The following is a 23,427-nucleotide window of genomic DNA, read 5'->3' as shown; positions in this document are numbered from 1 at the left end:
AGAGAAATATACATTTTTTTTAATATGGTTTCTGAACAAACATGACACAAACATTCTTAACGTTTTCCGATGCTGTAAAAATGTGTGGAGTAAATATTAAATTTCAACATTTCTGTCACGGAAGATTTACGTCATAGCCTGCGACACACGTTTCTATCAGTAGGGCGGGATGCCAGGAAGGGGGCTGTTGTAAACAAACCGGCGGCTGTGTGATGGGCCATGGATCCCAAAGGGAAAAAGAGAAAAATAACTGAGGAGAACAGAAGATTAAACGTTTCTTGGACTGAATTATTGCATTCATCTTACATGCCCGATGTCGAGAAGCTGACCAGTCATGTCCGAAAACAGAAGTCACATTAAACGGGTAAGAACACAATCCTGTCATAGGCACATATTTAGTAACAAAGTGGTTGTTTTTATAAAGTGGTTTCTGATTTTTGTCACTATATATTTGGAATGACACTTAGGGATATTATTGTGTTTTGTTTCTCGGGTCCGAGTGTTACAGGCATTTGCCTTGGACAGCTATGTAGGGTGGACTTTCATGACCTTTGAACCAGGAAGTTCGTCGGCGTGAAATGCCTCGGGGCTGGAATGTTTAAATAAAGTTGGTTGGAAGCAACAAGTAGCAAGTCAAGTCGCCATCTTACTACGGTTCGGAGCTGAATAATAACACTGACAAGTTAACACGTTGGTTAGGTCGATACTTTATTCATCTATCTACCTACCTACCTGACAAGTTAAACACCAGGATAGCTACGTTGGTTAGGTCGATACTTTATTCATCTATCTACCTACCTACCTGACAAGTTAACACCAGGATAGCTACGTTGGTTAGGTAGATACTTAGGGATATTATCAGGGTGGACAATAGATGAAAATATGAGCTGGAAACCTCATATTATAAATATACAACATAAGATGGCCAGAAATATTTCAATATTGAACAAAGCAAAATTTGTCCCTCTTTCAACATTTTGGGTTGCCGACCCCCTGTGTTAGAATGAGAAATGAAAGGATGAATCGCCACGCAGGGTGGGTGTGAAATGTTCTGTATTTTTATGTAAAGTTGATGAGTACATTATAACATTATTAACAGTTTTTATTCCCTACAGAGACCTTTTTCCCCATTGGGTCTTAGTTGGATTTATTAGTTTTTGGTTGTTTTTTTCAAATTTGACCTTAGTTATACATGTAGCATGAAACATATACCATACAAAGAGTAAATATAAAAGGCTAATGGTAATGGTTGCTGTAGTGGGAATAGTCGTGGGCGTGAGCTGATGATTACACAGCTGGACAGGCCCCTACACCGACTGCCCCGCTGATCAAAGCTGCTTCGCTGAAGCCGACCCTGCTCTTGTTGATCATCATGTTCCTGATGCAGCCGACGTACGGCTCCTTGGTTCCACGTTGGTCTGACAGACGGAGGCCTGAGAGGCGGACAGAGATATAGAAATGCTTAGAAGAATCCCAAACATGTACTTTTACCACATCAAGAAGCAAAAGTGATGGCCCACCCGGAGCTCCGCCGATGAAGATCGGCTTTCCGGCGATTGCGGAGTGAAGATTCAAAAATCCATCCACACGGCTGACCTCATCGTCCACTTCCAACTCCAGAATGTTGGTATCGCTCATCACTGTACACACACAAGACAGAGGTGACCAATGAGGACAGAGCAGCAAATATTGAGGGTCATGGCTAGCAATACTGCCAAGAACACGCAAGAGTTAAAGCTGTCAGAGCCAGCAAAGCCTTCTCTGCTGGCCTAAACGCGAGACTCTTCTTTAATTCTTCTTTAAATGCCCCAAATGTGTACAGCTAATATTCAAGACTACTTCAGTAAAAAATGTGTGGTAAAACTGTAAAAAAAAAAAAAAAAAAAAGGATATTCACCAGTGATTCTGTGCCAATTGCCGGCACACAGACCACCTTTTGGAGCAACTCTGGTGAATAACTCACGTGTCCCATCACTTGAAATCACCACCACCTGGAAAACACAACAGTATTCAGTAACATGTTTCCCATCCATATACTAGCAAGTATTCAGAAATGTACATTTTTATGTACATTTTTAACCCAAAAAACAATGATTCAAATACTAAAATAGTTGTGAATGCATAGTTGCAGGGATAATGTTCTGTATATACTGTAAACTTACTGCTCCTTCATGGATGTACATGGTGAAATAGCCGTCTGCGATGGGCACGTGGAGAAGCACACCGTTTGCTACACGGGGTCGCACCTCCATCGCCAGCTCAAATCGAGGTCCCAGGTCGAATGTATCTAAGGGAGGGAAGGAAAGAATTTGAGTAAGCTCGATATTTTGGTGGACTCCTAGCATTATCGACCCCGAAAGGCTATCACTTTGGCGTTCAGACCTTGTGTTTTTATGAGAAGCAAACATCCTGAGAATGAAGTTAGCCATTTTAAACATCTCAAAGAACGTTACCCAAAAGTATGTAGCCTCCTTCCTCTGCGAAGAATGTTCCTGGTTCAGTGAGTCCTTCAAAACACGGAGCGACCCCAAATGTCTCATCCACTGACGACAACCAGCGTCCGTTCAGCTGGATGTTCTTCAGACAACCAGAAAAGCTGTTGAGTGACTTTCTCTAAAAGGGAATAGAAAGAATACCACACGTCAGCCTCAGGAAATCAACGCTCCGGTCCACTTCTCCAGTTTCATGATGGCCGTTTCAATCAGCTTCCCATTTCCGGCTCCTGTTAATACAACTTTTCTGGACTCCATACCTGAATATTTTTCTGCGCTCGCTCTGGAGGCACCCCTCCAAAATAGAGGGGACTGCTGACACGCAAGGGGACAACGTCGCCTTCCACTCTGTCTTCCAGCGCTGTGTGCCCATGGATGATCAATTTTCCCATATTCCCATCACGGATGAAAATGACCTTCAGGGAGAGAGCAGGAGAACTATGTAAATATTAAATATTTTTTCACTTATGCCCCCCCCCCCAATATTTCAAGTTTCTTCCTAAATAATCTTTGTAGACTTTGTTTTTTTTATATATATTATGACTTTATTCTCAGCTGCACGGCGGTTGAGTGGTTAGCACACAGGCCTCACAGCTTTAAAAAAACATTATAACATTACTTTATTATTACTTTTTGTCATAATATTTCCAGTTTATTCTTGTAAAATTGCATTTTTTTGTCGTGAGAATACGACTTTTTTCACTTTCATGTGTTGACTTTATTCTCATAAAATTAGAGCAAAAGGAGTAGGAAGAAGCAAAGCTTATTAAATCCTACCCCTCCATCTGGTACTTTTACAATCAGTAACTGTTACATTTGTTCACTTCCTGCTTTCCATAATACAGTTTAAGTTTTTTTTTTTGGCTTTTTTTTAAATAATGTACCTCGTACCGAAATACGAGGTGATATGAGTATCCAATGCCATAATGCGTACCATAGTAAGTGTCAATATAGTGATATATATAGCACAGAATGACTGGTTCAAGACTCTAAATGATACATGAAAATGGAAAATGACCATTTAAGGTGATTGACAGATGAACTTACATCATGCCAGGCTCCGTTGTTGCAACTGTCCTCGCTCCAGATTTCGACTCGCTCATCTCCTACACTGAAGGTGTACACAAGCTTACCGTCGGCCAGGAACAGAGCCATGAAGTTTTTTTCTTGGTCGTCAGATACATAGAAAATGAGGCCAAATGACGTCGTGGTCTTTAGGGACAAAGAAAAGTTGGCCCTTGGAGGAAAAGATAGCGATGTAACGTGATGATGTAGTGTCATCATGGCAAGGACTAAGGACTACCTCTAAAGAATAAAGACTTACCTCTCAGAAAACAATGGCGGGAGTCGTGTGTAGTGTTGCCGACTGTTGGCGAAGTTGCCGTATTGATAGGCGCGCTGTGCTGCTTTGGGATTTGAGGGAAGTTGGCAGGGAGCGGTGTTCAGGTTCAGGGATTTCTGGCTGGACTCGTCTCTGCTAACCTAAGCCGGCAAGTATTTACCGTCAATATCGGCCACCAACGATACGAAGACAGCTCATGGCGGTACCTTTTGCGATTGCCTCTGTTTGACTTTGGGTTTGTCATCCCTCAGTCTTGATGACAGAGCAGCGGGAGGCTTTTCCACAGGGCAGTCTTGCAGGAAAGTCTGGACATTGGTCGTGTAGCGCTGAAAGTCCTCCGGCTCGATGTCCCGGTCTTGTCTGCATGAAAAGCCGGGATAAAGCCAAAGTCATGCCGTGAAAATAGACAAAATATTAAGACAAAAAGACGATGACCAAGGTCAGGATGACCTACCTGTTTATGTAGGCATAGCTGATGCAGCCTGTGAAGTTCTTGAAGCTGCTGCTTGGTGACCCCCCATAGTAGAAGCTCTTTGGAGTAGAAGCTGAGGAGGACGTCGTACTTGATGAAGGGCGTTTCTTCTCCTGCTTGTCTTTATCGTCCACCAACAATAAATACCTTAAGCAAAGAGTCCAGAAATAGATTAGCATCTGTCCAACAACCAGCTGCTATTTATCTTTGTCCTTAGACCAGGACCCTATCTTGGGACCGAGCTACTGTTGCACCCACAAGTAAAAAATAAATGCTAATCAATCCAACAAAACAGCTGAGGTACCAGTGCACTCACCTACTGGATATTATTATATATAAAAGTATAACAGTCTCATGGTGTCTTATTGCAAAGGACACTCAACTCATCACACAGCAGCTTAACAGTCAAAAGGTATACCTGAGAAATATAACCACGTAACAGTATGAGTTTAAAATGAAATAAACAGAAGTTTTCTGGTAATGGCCGCTGCAATGACGTCGGCTTCCCTCCGGCAGTATTGCAGCGCCATCCATCCATTTTCTATGCTGCATACATGCGGTGTGTAGTTTGATTGTAACCAAATATCTTTTCTTTTGACATGGTAACGTAGCTGAGTAGCAGAATACTGATTAAAAACCAAGGCGTTACGTGGAAGTGACATAAAACGCTCACGTTGTGGGGTTGACCGAAGCCAGTAAGAAGTGAGTCCTTCCGTCGTTGTACTGTTTCTTGTGGGATTTAACTCTTGTTCCACGCGTGTTCATCACCACTGCTCCATTTTCAAGGGAAATGCTGAATTCATCAGGCTAAAGTGAGGGGAAAATGTGAGGTTATTTAACAGAAAGCATGACGATAAACGCAGTAATGCAGAAAAGAAGGCTTTTTACTGGGTTGTATATGTGTTGCTATGGTAACACTACAAACGCCTCAGCTAAAAGATGACTTAAACATGACATATATAAAGTGGCGTTTGCATCTTTTCATCTTTTACTATGTGGCCCAGCAGCATATGTTTATGACTCAAAAGACAACCGTATTGATTGAGGACCTTTTTCGGCAGTGTGTTCCTACCCCTTCCTCGTGGTACAGCAGGAGTCCATTGGGTTGTAACGTTTTAAAGTTGAGCCCTCCTTCAAAATTGTCAAACGGGGAAATCTTTGCAGAAGATCCGAGGTAGCTCTCACCCGTGAAATAGGCTTTGTGTGATGCCTGCGAGACAGTCATGAGGGATGACTATGTTATGTCATATCGTTGGTTAATATGGAAAGAGGTTGAAATGTTATACTTACGAAAGACTCCTCAGGGCAGCCGCTGCTGATGCCGATGGTGCCAGGCTCCTCTAACAGGTTGAAGTCTTTCTTTTGGAACAGGAAACCTTTGACGCAACCTTTGAGGTTGACCACAGCGGACAACTCAGGCCTGGAATGACAGATGCATTGTCCTTTGAAAATGGATGGATGGACTTTAGCCATTCCTCATTTTTCCAGGTTAACTGGTTCCGGACCGGACTGTGATCTGTGAACTTTTGTGATGTAGGATTCCTTCTTGATAAATGGAATATTTTGGTAGTTAGGGGGCTGCACAGCGGTCGAGTGATTAGCACAAGGGCCTCACAGCTAGAAGACCCGAGTTCAATTCCACCCTCGGCCATCTCTGTGTGGAGTTTTGTCCGGGTACTCCGGTTTCCTCCCACATTCCAAAAACATGCTAGGTTAATTGGCCACTCCAAATTGTCCATAGGTATGAATGTGAGTGTGAATGGTTGTTTGTATGTGCCCTGTGATTGGCTGGCCACCAGTCCAGGATGTACCCCGCCTCTCGCCCAAAGACAGCTGGGATAGTCTCCAGCACCCCCCCCCCCCTCCCCCCCGTGACCCTCATGAGGATAAGCAGTAGAAACTGAATGAAATGAATGATTGTTAACATTATTAGAGCCCTCTAGACATGAAATAGCACCCCTATAGTCACCTTTAGCCTCTTATTACCCCATTTAGTTGACATAATAAGAGAAAATAAGCCATATGTTCTTGCACTCACCTGGACTGGAGAATGTGTGAGGGAGCGCCACCTATGTAGATATCGGAGAATGGCAAAGTGGTTTTTGGATTTTCCATAGATTTAACATGGCTCTTATCCACCAGAAGGATAACCTTCTTTGACTGATGATAGATGACTGACACCTGTGTCAGGGCCCAATCACAATCAGGGAATTATTCATCAAAGGTATTTTTTTACCAATAAAAAGACAAAAGTATACCTCATGATATCTGGCATCGTTTATTTTTAGTTTGGGAATGTTATTCTCCAAGAGCTTTGGCCCATCGCTGAAGCCAAAGTCATACATGAGGCGCAGGAATCCATCTTTTATTTCTAATAGAAAGAATTTATCCTGGAAAGAAAGAGAGGAAAGTGTTGTGACTCACTCATCCATGTTTGTTTGCAGGATTACATCAGAATCCATTTTTTACACGATAATGGACGCCAACAAATGCATAGGCCAACTCCACAGCTGTTATTATTACAGTCAAAGCTAGCTTTTCAAATGCACCACTTGTCACATTATTTGATTTTCCAGATTTTTTTTTTTACTCATATTGGTACTGGTATCATATATTTCTTAGTGACCTTTTGGGTGTTAAGTTGCTGTGTGATGATTTTCGCCTTCTACCTAAGATGACATGAGTATACAGTTATAGTGAGTACTGACCACCTGCCGTTTCCAATGGGTTGACCACCTCATCAGCCGGTGTCTTGTTACACTAATGCCGTGACGCCAGTACATAATTGTTTTATATATTTCAGCATGCCATTTGCCGCTTCCAAAATTATGCCAGCAAAAGTTAATATTCTTACATGCTAATATATTTTTGAAACATCGGATTGATATTTACGACATATTTTTAAATAACAAATGGTGCTTGCATCCACTTACGCCATTGACCATGATGAAAAGAACACCATTGTTGGCTACCGTTCGCACTGAAATATCAAATCTTGTCACATAACCAAATTTCCCTCTGCGCTCAATATTGTTGATCAGTGCATAGCCTTTTCCATCAAACATGTAACTGGCAATACGACTCTGGGAGAAGGCCAGCTTGTATCTGCAAAAACACAAAGAAAATGCACACCTTTAGATTATAACAGATGTCCCCAAATTGTCAGTGGCAATGTCTTTGAAGAACAAACCAATTCCAATTGCTCTTTTTTATTGTCCCGCAGCACAAAAAAAAAAAAAATTAGGGATGTTCAATAATTATCGGTACCGATATCAGCATTAAAAATGTGATATCAGTCAATATTGGTATCAGATTTTTTTCCCAATAATGAAAACAGATATTTAAAAAAAAATTAAAAAATGCTCTATACAACACATACTGTATGTGTTCATTCCACCACAGGAGATACGGTATGTCATGCTACACATATCTGTATCGGCTGATATCGGTTAACTAATAATGGACATCCCTACTAAAAATATAATTTCACTAGAAAACTAAAAAAAAAAAAAGCAAGCAACAGCATATATTAACAATATTACAAAAACCAACAAAAAGTTATAGTGATGAAGAACACAAAGGGCAATAAAGGTACCTGGAACATGGCGTGGATGCAACCACATCCATTTGGTGAGTTTTTTTGAAATTATACAGACTGATGACATCGTTGTTCAGTGAAGCCAACTCAATGCAACCCACAAAGGGAGCAAGACTCAGTGGGGGAGGGAGCTGGATTGATAGAAAATATCATTACCATCTGGTAGAAATTGAGATACAGTAATAATCCCTTCTTAAAGTTCTACAAATTAGTATTACTTATTAATAAATGTAATATTTTTGCAGTTAGAGCATATAAAACCTGTTTACAACTTTCTTAATGTGGTTTTTAACATTAGAGCCCTCTATACGTGAAGTAACAGCCCTATATTTGCCTTTTCACTACTATTACCCAATCGTAGACATAATATGAGAGAATAAGACTGAAGACTGAAATCTGAAGTGCAAAGGGATTAATAAATACATGTAAATACTTATAAATTGACATATTAGAATGAGTCATACCTTAGCATCTGGTGGGACGCCCCCAACAAAGAAGACCATATCTTTTGAGTCTATGTCAAACAGTGACTCGGTGCCTGGGGCTTCACCCTTCTGAATGAATTTCTGTTCATCGGTGGTGCTTTGGCTGGGGAGGATGAGGTATATTTTCCCATGTCGACCCAACCTGCCATTGGGGGGGAAAAAAAAATAAAAAAGTGAAATCAAATGAATTTGACTTGGCTTTGAATGACATGTGTGAGTCGCGACAGTACCTCTCCACTTTAACGTAGTTGAAGACGGCAGGCCATTGGCTGACCGGTTTTGAACTGAGAGGGATTTCAACGTATTCGCCACCAAGGTTGTACATGTACACTAAGTTGTCATTCTTGATGGCCAGCCCCATGTAGTCTTTCTGACCCTAAGGCAGCAGCGGTAAACACAATACTGAATGAATGGTAATGGTAATGGTAATGGTAATGGTAATGGTTTTATTTCATTTGAACATGCATCAGATTACAATTGAGTGCATCCCATAATCAGTTCCCAGTTCCACATGTCCAAAAGGAGTAGGAAGAAGCAAAGCTTATTAAATCCTACCCCTCCATCTGGTACTTTTACAATCACTAACTGTTACATTTGTTCACTTCCTGCTTTCCATAATACAGTTTAGGTTTTTTTTTGTTTTTTTAATAATGTACCGAAGTAATTAATTAGTAAATAAATTAGTAATTAAAGTAGTTAATTTTAATTTTGTCACGTACCGAAGTAGGAGGTGATATGAGCATCCAATGACATAATGGGTACCATAGTAAGTGTCATTCATTCGTTCATTCATTTTCTATCGCTTATCCTCACGAGGGTCGTGGGGGTGCTGGAGCCTATCCCAGCTGTCTTTGGGCGAGAGGCGGGGTACACCCTGGACTGGTGGCCAGCCAATCACAGGGCACATATAGACAAACAACCATTCACACTCACATTCATACCTATGGAGTGGCCAATTAACCTAGCATGTTTTTTGGAATGTGGGAGGAAACCGCAGTGTTTGTAAGTATTATACTATATATATAGTATATACTGTATATACTGTATGAACTCTTTCATTCTAACATTATTATTGCAGCCATTATTAAGACAGCACAATAATGCATAATGTCCATACCTTCCTGTCTCCCAGATAGAAAATGAAACGGTCCTCTATTGGATCCTTGTCTGGGTCCACTCTTATAAATAAACTGATGGACGTCATTGTCTTCAGGTCTTCCAGGTTGGTGTCAGGATGAACCTCCACTGAAGACTGACCATTGAACTTCATTGACACTTGAACCTAAGTAGGAGAAGACGTCAAATAAAAATAAACTAGCACTGACTGTGCAGCGGCTTAGGTGCGCTTCTTTTTTGTTGACTGAAAAGGAGTTGCTGGAAAATGCTCATGAGGACATTTGTTCTGGTTTCCAAATGGGAAACGATGCGCTCACCTTCTTTGCCACACTCTTGGCCTGCGCTATCAGCTCTCGGACTCTCATGACGTTTGCTGTTATGTTGTTTACCGGCTTCTTGTCCTCAACCGCCTTCAGCTTTTCCAACAGCTCAGGGAGAAGAACGTTTAGGTTCTCCACTGACAGGAAAAAGATTGGTCTTTTCAGGAAATGATGTACACAGCACATTATACCAGGGGTGCCCAAAATCTGTCCCGGGGGCCTTTGGGTCACAAAAATACACTTATATGAGTAAATATACCTGATTCCTTTGCAGAGACAATGGCTTGCTCATATGCAGTGGTAGAGTATTTGTTGTTGTTCAGGTTGTTGGCCCATTCCTCCACTTTGGTACTGATGGGGGTAATGGTCTTCAGAACTTCTGCCGAGTGGTTATACGTTTCCTCTGCCACCTTCAGCGTATACTCCAGTCGCTGTGGTGTTCTGTCTGGAAAGGGTGGGGAAGATGCGTCATTTGTGCTGTAGGTCGTGTACTTCTTCCCTGAGATCATATTTCTCCTCTCTTGTAGAGAAGCATTGGATGACATTTTTAGCTAATTGCTTATTTTTAGCCTTATGCATTATTTTAGCTGTTTGAAGAACTATATCAGCAAGTTGAAGTATTTGTGATTTTAGAAATAAGGAGTTAGTATGTTCTCTGTAGGCGGCATTATGAATTATCCTTACTGGCCTTTTTTGCAGTACATTTAGCGAGTGAAGATTGCTTTTATAGTTATTAGCCCATATTTCCACACAACAAAGAGTGTGGAGTGATTTCTGATTGAGAACAAATTTTGCTTTGTTCAAAGCAGCTTTAACTGCACAAACGAAATAAATGACTTAGCGCTGTCATCGCCTTATGATTGACAGCCCTAATAAATACTCAAGCAAACCAACAACGCTCTTTCCTTACCTGTCTGGAATTCATTAATATCCAACACGGTTTCTTGTAGTTTTTTGGTGTTCTTCTCCAAGGTGGCTTTTGTCCCCTCAATGTATTTCAGCTTGTCAATCACCTCGGCTTTTACGTCTGGAATCGGGATGCAGAGAGAACATGAGGGAATCATCTTACAGAATACTTTGGTCGCAAGCAACGTTTGAATGCGGCCAACCTGTTTGCTCAGAATGCAATGAAACGGATTCCTTGAAAACATTGTCGCTTTTTACCACCAGATCCCGAAGCTGCACGTTGATCCCAGAGATCGACTGAAGTATGAAACACAAGACGGTCAATGCAAGAATAAACTTCTGCGTGTTCCGTGTTCTTACATCATCTGCTATGTGGGATAGATTCAAGGTGGTGAGTGACGTGATGTTGGCGTCGCTGATGTACTTCATGATGTTGGTGTAGACGTTGGCAGCACTTATGGCCCTCTGCACGAAGCCATTGGCGTCACTCTCCCTCAGATCGCTGCAGTGGAAAAGATACATTTGCAGATATTTCAGTGTAATTACAATTTTAGGCATCATTACTCAAACGTTTCTTACTCTTCCAGTTTGGTGGCTTGTCGCTCCAGATCCTGAGCATGCTCATCTGCCCTCTGAACCAAGTCTACATCGGCCAATGAGAGTTGCTCCATCTTCTCTATCAGCTTTTGCCCAGCGCCGTCAATTGCAGCATGGTAATGTGAACTATTCTGTCCAAAAAAGAAAAGCCAAGACTGGGTTATATATACACATATGAGCACTCATTGATTTAACAAACCAAAGAAGAAGCTAAGAAGTCACAGTACAGTATTTAAATATACTTGAACCGAAGTAAAAAGTCATTTTATTTGAACATCACATAATATTATTTTGTCCTTTTTGCCTGAGCAGTCATACCTGCACCAACATATCCACTTCAGCCACAGTCTCTTCCGATTGAGAAATCAGCTCTTTGGCGTTTTCTGTCGTGTTGCCGATTGCTGTGAGCTCTGTTGTCATTCTCTGCTGCTTGGCCTGAAGGACAATCAACATGGAAAATTGTAAACATTCCAAGAACAAGAACATTTGATGCATTTGAAAATATGGAATATTTTCCTTCAGCTTTGAATAGCCTTCAACATCTTGTTAAGAATGGAATATTTTTCTTCTGCTATTAACAAGCCTTCAACATGTCTTGTTCAAAGCAGAAGGAAAATATTCCATTCGTGGTAAGAATACAATATGGAATATTTTCCCCAACATTTGTGTTAAGAATGGAATATTTTCCTTGTTAATAGCATTGGCATATAGGCTTGTTAATAGCAGATGAAAAATATTCCATTCCTGAGACATGTTGAAGGCTTGTTAATAGCAGAAAAGAAAAACATTCCATTCCTAACAACAATTTTCTTTTATATGAAACTATGATAGCATAACAAAATAAGCACTGTTTTTCTAGGAATTAAATATATTTTCTCTGATTTGAGCTAGATATTCCGTATTCCATTCCTATGTTGGGAACGTAAAAGAGTAATTGAGTAATTTCGAATATGATGTGTGGAAAGACACTCCGGATACACAAATATGTGTCTGCAAGCCAAGTGTATACGAGAAAAGACCCACAGTGTGCAACGTTGGCTGGACAGATCAGTGAATGAAATACGTAGGAGGAAAAGGCCGGGAGAGACGAGAGAATAGAAAGATTCAGTAGTACACTGAAGGTCATGGGAAAGCACCTCATTCCTCTGGAATTTAAGGATGCTGGCTCCGTTCCTTTCCTGTGTCTCCTCAATTGTTCTGGCAGCTTTCTGCAGGAAGGACTGCGCGTCAGACAGCTTTGTGGTGAAGTTGGACAAAGCCGACTTGAGTGGGGGGAGATGGCCGTGTGTGATCAATGACTTCTTCTCCAGCTGACGAATACGCCTTAGCACTGTAAATAGAACAGGGGTCAGGTACAGTACAGTACAGTACAAACGTTGGGTTGGCACAATGTGTGTCAAAGCATTATTTGGTGCAGCCATCTGGTGGTAGATACAACATAGCGAGAGATGGCGAGTGAGGAGGACTCTAGTGAGAAGACGTACAGACATGGTAAAAATGTACATGTCCAATGTACATTATGGGAGAAGTAACCATAACTCATTACTTTTTTAAAGTACAGTAAGATGCTTGCATCTTTATTGATATGATCTGTTTTGATGTTTGTGTTAGGAATGGAATAATTTCCCTCTGCTTTGAACAAGATATGTTGAAGACAATGTTAATAGGGGAAAGAAAAATATTCCACTCCTAACAAGACATATTGAATGCTTGTTAATAGCACAAAAAAATATTCAATTCCTAACAAGACATGTTGAATGCTTGTTAATAGCACAAGAAAATATTCCATTGCTAACAAGACATGTTGAATGCCTGTTAATAGCACAAGAAAATATTCCATTCCTAACAGGACATGTTGAATGCTTGTTAATAGCACAAGAAAATATTCCATTCCTAACAAGACATGTTAAATGCTTGTTAATAGCAGAAGAAAATATTCCATTCCTAACAAGACATGTTGAATGCTTGTTAATAGCAGAAGAAGATATACCATTCCTAACAAGACATGTTGAATGCTTGTTAATAGCAGAAGAAAATATTCCATTCCTAACAAGACATGTTGAATGCTTGTTAATAGCACAGGAAAATATTCCATTCCTAACAAGACATGTTGAATGCTTGTTAATAGCACAAGAAAATATTCCATTCCTAACAAGACATGTTAAATGCTAGCTGTATGTGATTTCATTGTGATTACAAAGGTTGGCCATTTTTGTCTCCTTACAGTCGTGGGCTTCTGTTGACTCTTCGATGGTGATGGGTCCTTGTGCAGACAAGTCGAGTTTCCTCATGTCGCTCACAATACTCAAGGCTTCATCTGTGTTTCTTCTGACCACCTCCGGATCCACTTCCTGGTAAACACTATACAGCTCCCATTCATGGATCATGTCTGTAGACCGTAACATAAACAAGCAAGGTTTATCCGGTGTCGGCTAGCACAGTAGACTATAATGGGAGGTGATAATGGAGGGAAGGCGTTTGTGTGTTATGTGTGGAAAGCCAACCATGGGAGCTGGGTGATATGGTACCTTCAATGCGGGTGTTGAGGTCGCTGAGATTTTTGCTGAAGTTTTCAGCCAGTGTTAAGGTCTGCATTGTGTTCTTGTCCAGATCGCTTCCCAAAGACTTCACCGTGCCTTCCTACCAAACACAATGAGGGTGAACATTTATTTATATATGGCATATATGTATATATCGTATATAGCGTATAATATAGTTGATGCAACAGATCAGGGACCCTGAATTATGTCAGGGAGTATGAAATCATTCACTAACCGCTTCGCTAAGCTGTTCGATGTATGATACCACGTCCTGGGTGGAATCTTCCACTGCCTCAGCTTCAGCCTTTATTCCAGACAACTTGTTCCTCCAGCTTTGAAACTGGTTCTGAAATACACACAGACATTCAGCACTCTTACAATTCGACATGATGTAATCTAGAATATTCTAAGATACAGCGGAACCTTGGTTAGTGTCATGAATCCATTCTAGAAGGTCCGACTCTAACTGAAACATACTCTAAACTGATTGAAATGAAACCAAATCCAATGAATCTGTTATGTTTTGATAAAATTAATCTTAAATGTTCATTTATCCCTTTCTTTTGTCATTTATATGCTTTTAGAATTAATTTATGCATGTAAAACTGTGAGAATGTGTTATGTGGTAACATACGGCAACAGTTTTAGCATGCTAATAGGCTGCTAACCAGGACGTTTTGTAATAAAAATACATTAAAAACAAAGTTGCCCTCACATGTTGTATTAATAACATGAAAATATACCATACGCTAACCAAAAAGTATACTACCCAGGGAATATAATAATGTTTCTTACTGTAAATATTGTTATATCTACCTGTAGGTGATGAGCAGTATAATTATAGTATTTGACTCTGTCGTTAACAGCAGCCCCGGTTGAGATGTTCAACACCCCAACCCTCAAATGGTCCAGTGTTTTGTTGGACAGCCGCAGGTCTCCGATGACATGCCAGATGCATTCATCACAACCTGAAGACATTTACACCACTTCAGTAAGTATGTTTCATTTGCATGATGAGATTTGCTGGTGCGGTCGTGTAAACATCTTACTGATGTTGCACAGGTTAACTGTCGCAGGCTCTGGTAGGCACTCTCCGGTGTGCATATCACAGTGATTGCTCTCACAGTCACACCCTGGCCAAATAATCAACACACATTATAAACATTAGCATGATAAACATTAGCAATAAGTCAGTAAAGCTTTTTGTGTGGGAGAGTGTTTCATCAGAGGTCCACAGCTGCTGTGGATGAGGGAAAAAAATATATATTAAAAATATAATATTTAATATTATTTAATATTATTATATTTAATATAATATAAAACATATAATGTAAAAATAATACTAAAATATATAGTATACAAGCATATATAAATAAATTATATTACCAATTTCACTTGGGTTACAAAATGCTAGTATACTAGTAATGCTAACATGCTAATGTTAACATGCAAACACCTAGCATGATAGTGGTAAATGTTTTTAAATGTGTCTACCCATGAAAATAGCCAGAAAATGCAAGTATATGTGTAATGCTAACATGCTAACGTTAGCATGCTAATGCCTAGCATGATAGTGGTAAATGTTTTTAAATGTGTCTACCTATGAAAATAGCCAGAAAATGCAAGTATATGTGTAATGCTAACATGCTAACGTTAACATGCTAACACCTAGCATAATAGTGGTAAATGTTTTTAAATGTGTCTACCTATGAAAATAGCCAGAAAATGCAAGTATATGTGTAATGCTAACATGCTAACGTTAGCATGCTAATGCCTAGCATGATAGTGGTAAATGTTTTTAAATGCGTCTAACCATGAAAATAGTCAGAAAATGCTAGTATATGAGTAATGCTAACATGCTAACGTTAACATGCTAACACCTAGCATAATAGTGGTAAATGTTTTTAAATGTGTCTACCTATGAAAATAGCTAGAAAATGCAAGTATATGAATAATGCTAACATGCTAACGTTAAAATGCTAACACCTAGCATGATAGTGGTAAATGTTTTTAAATGTTTGCTACACATTGCTACAGACTATTCATCAAAGAGTTTTTCCCTGATCAACCAATTAGAGGGTCGGAAAAATGTCGGCCAGCTAGCTGGCCCTGTTGAGTGAATCTAAATCTGAAATCTGATTGGTTAAAGAAACAGCGCCGTTGCTAATAGCGTTACTCATCATTCCGAAAGCTGTGGGCAGATTACCTTCCCATGGCAACACAGACCTGATTAATGTAAGATTTTTGAAGATGAGATACTGTTTGAATGAATCCATACCATTTTATGGAACGGTACCAGAATTGAAGTTACTGCATTATTCACAGGAAATACATTTTGTATGCGTAGTGGACTGGGAGCAAATCCATGAGAACAGTCGTCATTCTGTATGATGACTGGCTGACTTACGCCTGCAGCCAGAGGGGTTATAATCCCAAAAGCCCGGGAGACACCTCTCACAGTAACGACCCCCGGCACCCGGGCGGCACAGACAGCTGTGAGTGAGTGGATGGCAGGTGGGACGAAGGGAAGCTGGCCCGCATTCACATCTCTGACAGCCCTGACAGCTGGAGAAACCTGAGTATCCCTCCTATAGCAGACGGAGAAAAAAAAACAATGTTAGGGCCCAGTAAGTCACTTGTTTATGTCGTCACGGCAACCGAACAAAAACAGGAAAAGGATATTTGCATTTTGTTCCCACGGACATCACCACGGAAAAACTGTAAGAAGTAACATTAAGAAACATCATGGAAATACGCTGTATCTATCTAGTATCTATCTATCTATCTAGTATCTATCTAGTATCTATATATCTATGTATCTATCTATCTCTCTATCTATTATTTATCTATCTATCTAGCTGGTGGAGTATTTCCTTACCTCACAGCGGTCACATAGTGACCCGGTGACGCCCGGTTTGCAGTGACACACTCCTGTCCTGTCATCGCACGAGGATGTACCACATCGATTGCACTCGCACGCTAGGATGGACACAAGACGCATACGCCATTGTGTCAGAGGTCACATGATGTCACAGGCATGTGGGGAAAGAGTTATTTTTAGCGCTGGAAAGCCTCACAGATAGTTTCAGTTGCATGATAACCTTGGCTTTTTAATTAGAACAATTCATTGATTAGCTATTTCCACTTGTTGTGACCTAATTGTATGTCGGATGTGGCATGGGTGGCATGGGTGGCATGGGTGGCATGGGTGGGATGGGTGGCATGGGTGGGCTAACAAAAGGATATTTCCTTCAAAAGGTGTAACCCCTCTTCATAGGCCTGTAACAACGTAACATAATACCGCCGCTTGTCTTGCGCTAAAATAAAACCAAGTCGCTTTCACATTCATGCCCCCCCAGCCCCCCCACCTCTGCAGTTCTTGGCGCCGATGGCATCACCGTAGAAACCTTGAGCGCATCTCTCACAATTGGGCCCGCCGGTGTTGCCCCAGCAGTGCTGGCAGTGGCCTGTCACGTTGTGGCACCAATTGAAGATCAGGTTTGGGTCGGAGTTGTCGTTACAGTTGCATCGCTTGCAGGAACCACCGATTGACATCGGCATCCCATAATAACCCGGTGCACACCTGGAAGACAAAAATAGTCACTGTCATCACTACGGAATGTTCTGGCCACCTTAGAGCTCACCTCTCACAGGAATGTCCAGCATAGCCCTCCTTGCATTTGCAGCGTTGAATGTCACCTTGTCTGTCGCAATATACTGCAAAACTGGTGAGACGCAGTAGAGTATATTAGATATTGCTTTTCCACGATGTAACGTTCTTGTCACAGAAAAAGAGCAACAACTTCTCCTTACTTATTGGAGGGCACAGGAAGGGGGCAGGCGCAGGGTTGGCAGCTGTGGCGTCCACCCTGACTAGGTGCCAGCATGTAGCCATCTTCACACATTTCACAGAAATCACCAGTGCTATGATCCTTGCAATTCTGAAGGAGAGAAAGGTCAACAAATTAGAAATCTGCTAATTAAAGTACATTTTCAAGCATTGAAATGGCTAAATGAAGTAAAATACAAATACTATGTTGGGTAATAGGTGTTTAAAGGTGACCATAGGGGTGTTATTTCATGTCTGGAGACCTCTAATAATGTTAAAAAGCGTATTTAGAAGGTATTAGGCGGGTTTTCTGTGCTCTAACTAGAAAATATATTAAAAATAGCTAAATGAAGTAAAATAGAAATGTTATGTCGGGTAATAGGAGTTTAAAGGTGACCATAGGGGTGTTATTTCATGTCTGGAGAGCTCTAATAATGTTAAAAAGCGTATTTAGAAGGTACTAAGCAGGTTTTCTGTGCTCTCACTAGAAAATATTATATTTAAAATAGCGAAATGAAGTAAAATACAAATACTATGTTGGGTAATAGGAGTTTAAAGGTGACTATAGGGGTGTTATTTCATGTCTAGAGAGCTCTAATAATGTTAAAAAGCATATTTAGAAGGTACTAAGCAGGTTTTCTGTGCTCTAACCACAAAATATTATATTTAAAATAGCTAAATTAAGTAAAATACAAATACTATGTCGGGTAATAGGAGTTTAAAGGTGACTATAGGGGTGTTATTTCATGTCTAGTTTTCTATGCTCTAACTAGAAAATATTATACTTATAAATAAGGAAACATACTTTCACTGAGCGCGTCAGAACCAATTAACCCAATTAATTATTTAAGGGAATACTGTGCAATATTCAAAGTAATTTTTAAGACAAACTTACGCTACAAATGCCCGTGATGTCCTCACAGTGATCTGCATGTCCTTTGCAGTTACATGGCAAGCATTTGTTTTGCTCGCTGAGGAAAAATCCCTTAGCGCAAACCTGATGAGAGACCAATCAAATTCAATCAGATATAAGAATGCATCATGTCAAAATGGCAGTGATGGGTTTCTCTGTACTGGTACTCTGGTTTCCTCCCACATTCCAAAAACATGCTAGGCTAATTGGCCACTCCAATTTGTCCATAGGTATGAATGTGAGTGTGAATGGTTGTTTGTCTATATGTGCCCTGGGATTGGCTGGCCACCAGTCCAGGGTGTACCCCGCTTCTCGCTGTTTACCATCCAAGCCTGCTAAAAGGTGTTTTAGGCTGCTGGAGACTTTGGCTGTTTGACCGTTTGACGTGTAGAACAGCTGCAGAGCGTAGACTGTGTAGCATGCATGAAGGGGGTTGAAGCGTTTATGAGAAATGCAGCAGATGGCCAAGACGTAAGGGATGGATATCATCCAACATGATACAACTGCCAAGTATGCTAATCTACTTTGATGGGAAAACTCTGTTAATAGGGTGTGGACATTTTTTTTGTTTTTTGGACATTTTTTTGTGAGGGATCCATGTTTATGGTTTGGCAGGATACTGTATATTCATGGTAGCATGCTTTACTTTTGTGTACATTTGCATATATGTATCATATATGTATCATATATGTATCATATATGTATCATATATGTATCATATATGTATCATATATGTATCATATATGTATCATATATGTATCATATATGTATCATATATGTATCATATATGTATCATATATGTATCATATATGTATCATATATGTATCATATATGTATCATATATGTATCATATATGTATCATATATGTATCATATATGTATCATATATGTATCATATATGTATCATATATGTATCATATATGTATCATATATGTATCATATATGTATCATAGAGGTCCAAATTGGGGATAAGCATGCCTTTTCCATACACACTCAGAACACATACCCTCCATACATATTATATATTATTTTTGCAATGCAGGCCCAAACTTTGGGGGATTTAACCTCCATCCATCCGTTCACTATACCGCTTAACTATATAGGTTGCGGGTATGCTGGAGCCTATTCCACTTGTCTTGGCTGAGAGGCAGGGTACACCCTGGACTGGTGGCCAGCCAATCACAGGGCACATATAGACAAACAACCATTCACACTCACATTCATACCTACAGTAAAATGAAAGCTGTTTTTTCCATTTCGTTTCTTTTGCTTTGTTTTTTTTAATTTTCCAGCTAGTTCAACTTTCTTCTTACATTGTATGTGTATATTGTATTTATAATATTATTTTTTTAATTATATTTAGAATAAAATATTTATATAATAATTATTTCCATCATATTGTGACTTTATTCTTGTAAATATCATAACTTTGCCCCAACCTAATTGTTGTGTGTTGATTAGAGTGTTGTGTAGTGTATTGTGTTGTGTAATGTATTGTGTAGTGTATTGCGTAGTGTGTTGATTAGTGTGTTGTGTAGTGTATTGTGTAGTGTGTAGTGTGTTGTGTATTGTATTGTGTAGTGTGTTGTGTAATGTGTTGTGTTGTGTAGTGTATCGTGTAGTGTATTGTGTGATCTACGTGTTGGATTGTTCTGCTGTTTATGTTTATTGTATTAATATTTTCATTCACTTTTGTGGAGAACGTTATGAGCGTCTATGCTTGCTTGATCCCTTTCCTTTGTGTGTTTCCTCATAACATCCCTACCAAGCCCCCTAAGCTGCTTGCAAGACAATTGAATCCCTAAAAAATGAAAACTAAGTCCGTGTGTAGTTGTAGACTTTGGTGGACCATGACCCACACTGAGCACGCCCGTCGTTGCAAGTATTTCTCCGTTCCTCCCACCGTGGAGGCCAACAAAGATGGCGTTCAGCAAGTCATATAGTCTTTCGATTGTTCAAGTTCCTTTTGCAGTCTGTATGCTAATTGGGTATTTCCCGACGCTCTCTGTGTGCGATATTTTCAAACACAAAAGCATGACTTGTCTCCTCGAAGGAGTGCTCCTCCAAGTCAACACCCTTGCTGGGCTTCGGCGGCCATGCCCTCTCGCTGCCCCGTCTGATGAAATGTGACGCCTCCGCAACCGACAGCTTAGTCTTGTGTAGCAACAGACCTGAAGACCGCATCTTTCCTCAATTTGTACTGTTCTTTAACTGGAAATCCACAGTTCTCGACTCTCACGGATGAAACCATACCATCTTCATGATTAAATCTCACAACCGAATGGAGAGAACTGACCCCCGTCGTCCTTTGAAGCTGGGGTTAGACTCTGAGCTGATTCAGGCTAACTTCCGCTCCGAGTCTTCAAAAGGGAAATATTTGGGGTCACGAGAAGGTCATCTTAACACAGCACATCTGTGGGAGTGAGTCGGAGTAAATAAATCCTCATGGGACACTCTGTGAGGAAGAAATGTTTTCTTATGTCCATCTTTGGAAACAAACTACCTCCGCAAATCTAATGGGGCAACACATGAGCCATCCTTGGATGACCTTTCCACGCTGGAGAATGTATGTTGCCAAAAATGGCGTCTTTCTAGCGGTGCTCAGCACTCTATCAACTACAGCTACATGTATATCACAAGATGAACTCTCAACTCTGAAAACCCCGAAGCAACTTCCTGTCTGTCTGTCACTCAAATGTCCCTAGGTGTCCCAAATGTGGCCCGCAGGACACTAGTTTGAGCCCCCCCGTCTTGATATGAAAGTTTAATTTTAGTGCGGCCCGCGCAAGTTTGATATGGATGCTGTATGGTATCATGCACCCAGAAAAAATTATTACGTTTGATTCATGTTCATGTTAAAGGCTAAATAACTGTTAATAGTTATCCTCCCTATCCGTGTGGAAGTGGTAAGTTTTTGGCTTACCACACAAAGGAAATAACTTGAAAGCTATCGTTTAGGTCAATAGCTTTCTAGTTTGCGAGTTAGCATGTGTCTCAAGACCCTGCAGTTGCGCAATATGTTGTAAATAAAAAGAGTATAAATGTGACTATAGTCGTGTTTTATTATGTCTACAGGGCTCTAATATTTTTTTGTTAATTTTAATCTGAAAAAAATATATTTGTCTAACCACTAACTATATTTTTTTTAATAATGTACCGAGGGTGGCTGAGGGTGGAATTGAACCCTGGTCTCCTAGCTGTGAGGTCTGCGCGCTAACCACTCGTCCGCCGTGTTGCCCTAGCAATAAACAATAATATGAAATTGTTTCAACCTGACAAGTAATCCAGGCTTTTTGCATGAATATGATATGTCATATTAATGATATGTCATTAAATAAATCAAATGACATGTTTGGTTAGTGTTTTCCTTCCATCGGGGTGTGGCAAAGGGGGCATGGCAGTCGTCAATACTAGTTATGGTGCTGATAAAGACATACTCATGATCTCAAAATGCAGCCATTAGGAAATTTGACAGCAAGGACAAAAATAAGTTGGGGTTCCGCTGCTAAACTATGCAACTTCCAAAACAACAAAACTTGGTTCCATCCCACTCGTGTTTATCATCATCATCCATCCGGTATCCACTAAATACACAGCATATGCTATTCCATTGATGTTAGAAGTCAAAGAAGTACCGGCAAGGACAGCGTACCGGCCAAAATACTCAAAGCTCTTACCTTCAACAAGGTCTGTTGCTGTTCTCCAAGTCTGGCGGCAGAAGATGAATAGGCAATCCCACAGAGAATGCCAAAAAGGCAGAGGTAACGTGCCGACTTAGCCATGTTCTCTGTTTGCCCAGTTGCGTCCTCCCTAACGGCGTCTGTCCCTGCAGACGGTCCACAGTCTCTGGGCTGTGCTCTGCTAGGCCACTGCTCAGACGTACAGATCTGTCACTGTGCCTCGTCCTGGCCTAGGCCGTCTCGAATAAACATAGTTGTGTGAACTTCCTCCCTTTCTCTCCCGTATTCCCTGCTCTGATTCTTCTCACTTGGTGGAACTGCCCTCCCCCACTCTCCGGGGAGCCAGCGTCTAAATCACATACAGATGGAAAGGCTGGGAAAAGACAGGGCAGGGCAAGAGAAGATAGACGGAAAGGCGTATGAGCGACTCCGAGTCTTTCCAACAACAATCAGCTTTATGGCAACAATGGCAACCATTTTCTTTGTGCTTTTAGCATCTTTTTGGAACATTCACCATTGATATGAAGGTTGGGGATTTGGTCAGTATTAGCGGTAGACATATTTTATATTGGATTCATCCATTGGGTATATGACAATTTCCCACTTGGTACACAGTAGCCACGTTTACATGAGGAGTTTTTCTTTTTCCGAATGACCTTTCCGAAAGCAATGGTATACATGCGCCGCTATAATCAACCAGAATAGTCAATGGGGCATGCCCAGTAAAACGTAAACGCCAACATCACGTGATACCGACTTCCTCCAGTTTTTCTTTCACTGCGTGGAGTTTGCATGTTCTCCCCGTGCATGCGTGGGCTTTCTCCGGGTACTCCGGTTTCCTCCCACATTCCAAAAACATGCTAGGTTAATTAGCCACTCCAAATTGTCCATAGGTATGAATGTGAGTGTGAATGGTTGTTTGTCTATATGTGCCCTGTGATTGTCTGGCCACCAGTCCAGGGTGTACCCCGCCTCTCCCCCGAAGACAGCTGGGATAGGCTCCAGCACCCCCCGTGACCCTCATGAGGACAAGCGGTAGAAAATGAATTGATGAATGTTTCTTTAACTAATCAGATGAAGTCATCAGCAGTCAGCATTTTTCCCATCCTCTGATTGGTTGATCTGAGCAAAACAAAGC

The 23,427-nt window shown here is 40.7% G+C and overlaps 1 protein-coding gene across 1 annotated transcript; it reads right to left on the bottom strand.

Moving 5' to 3' along the window:
* lama4 (laminin, alpha 4) lies at positions 1-22,651 on the bottom strand. The gene is made up of 40 exons (XM_058068424.2): positions 22,287-22,651; positions 18,593-18,694; positions 17,682-17,809; positions 17,513-17,593; positions 17,237-17,451; positions 16,747-16,847; positions 16,276-16,456; positions 14,918-15,001; positions 14,685-14,836; positions 14,104-14,214; positions 13,857-13,968; positions 13,553-13,717; positions 12,465-12,658; positions 11,647-11,763; positions 11,311-11,459; positions 11,092-11,233; positions 10,935-11,028; positions 10,736-10,852; positions 10,085-10,270; positions 9,823-9,962; positions 9,507-9,671; positions 8,620-8,765; positions 8,369-8,531; positions 7,902-8,035; positions 7,240-7,411; positions 6,565-6,696; positions 6,345-6,487; positions 5,597-5,726; positions 5,379-5,516; positions 4,980-5,113; positions 4,289-4,453; positions 4,041-4,194; positions 3,817-3,974; positions 3,540-3,729; positions 2,753-2,908; positions 2,454-2,613; positions 2,163-2,287; positions 1,898-1,991; positions 1,521-1,640; positions 1-1,433 (listed from the first exon to the last, which is right to left on the bottom strand). The coding sequence occupies exons 1-40, from the start codon at positions 22,389-22,391 to the stop codon at positions 1,288-1,290; spliced, it is 5,601 nt and encodes a 1,866-aa protein (XP_057924407.2). The 5' UTR covers positions 22,392-22,651; the 3' UTR covers positions 1-1,287.
* Positions 22,652-23,427: the final 776 nt, after the last annotated feature.

This window comes from Doryrhamphus excisus, linkage group LG11 (genome assembly GCF_037039965.1).
Source record: "Doryrhamphus excisus strain RoL-2023G ecotype Guam linkage group LG11, RoL_Dexc_Guam_v1.1, whole genome shotgun sequence".
NCBI lineage: Eukaryota > Metazoa > Chordata > Actinopteri > Syngnathiformes > Syngnathidae > Doryrhamphus > Doryrhamphus excisus.
This window is presented reverse-complemented; position numbering and strand designations above follow the sequence as displayed.

Excerpts from the sequence above, each read along its gene's own strand:
- lama4 (XM_058068424.2), bottom strand. The coding sequence starts at position 22,391 with ATGGCTAAGTCGGCACGTTACCTCTGCCTTTTTGGCATTCTCTGTGGG. Across the intron at positions 11,234-11,310 it reads CAAGCCACCAAACTGGAAGA|CGATCTGAGGGAGAGTGACG; the intron begins GTAAGAAACGTT and ends TTTCCACTGCAG. Across the intron at positions 8,766-9,506 it reads TCTATCTGGGAGACAGGAAG|GGTCAGAAAGACTACATGGG; the intron begins GTATGGACATTA and ends CTGCTGCCTTAG.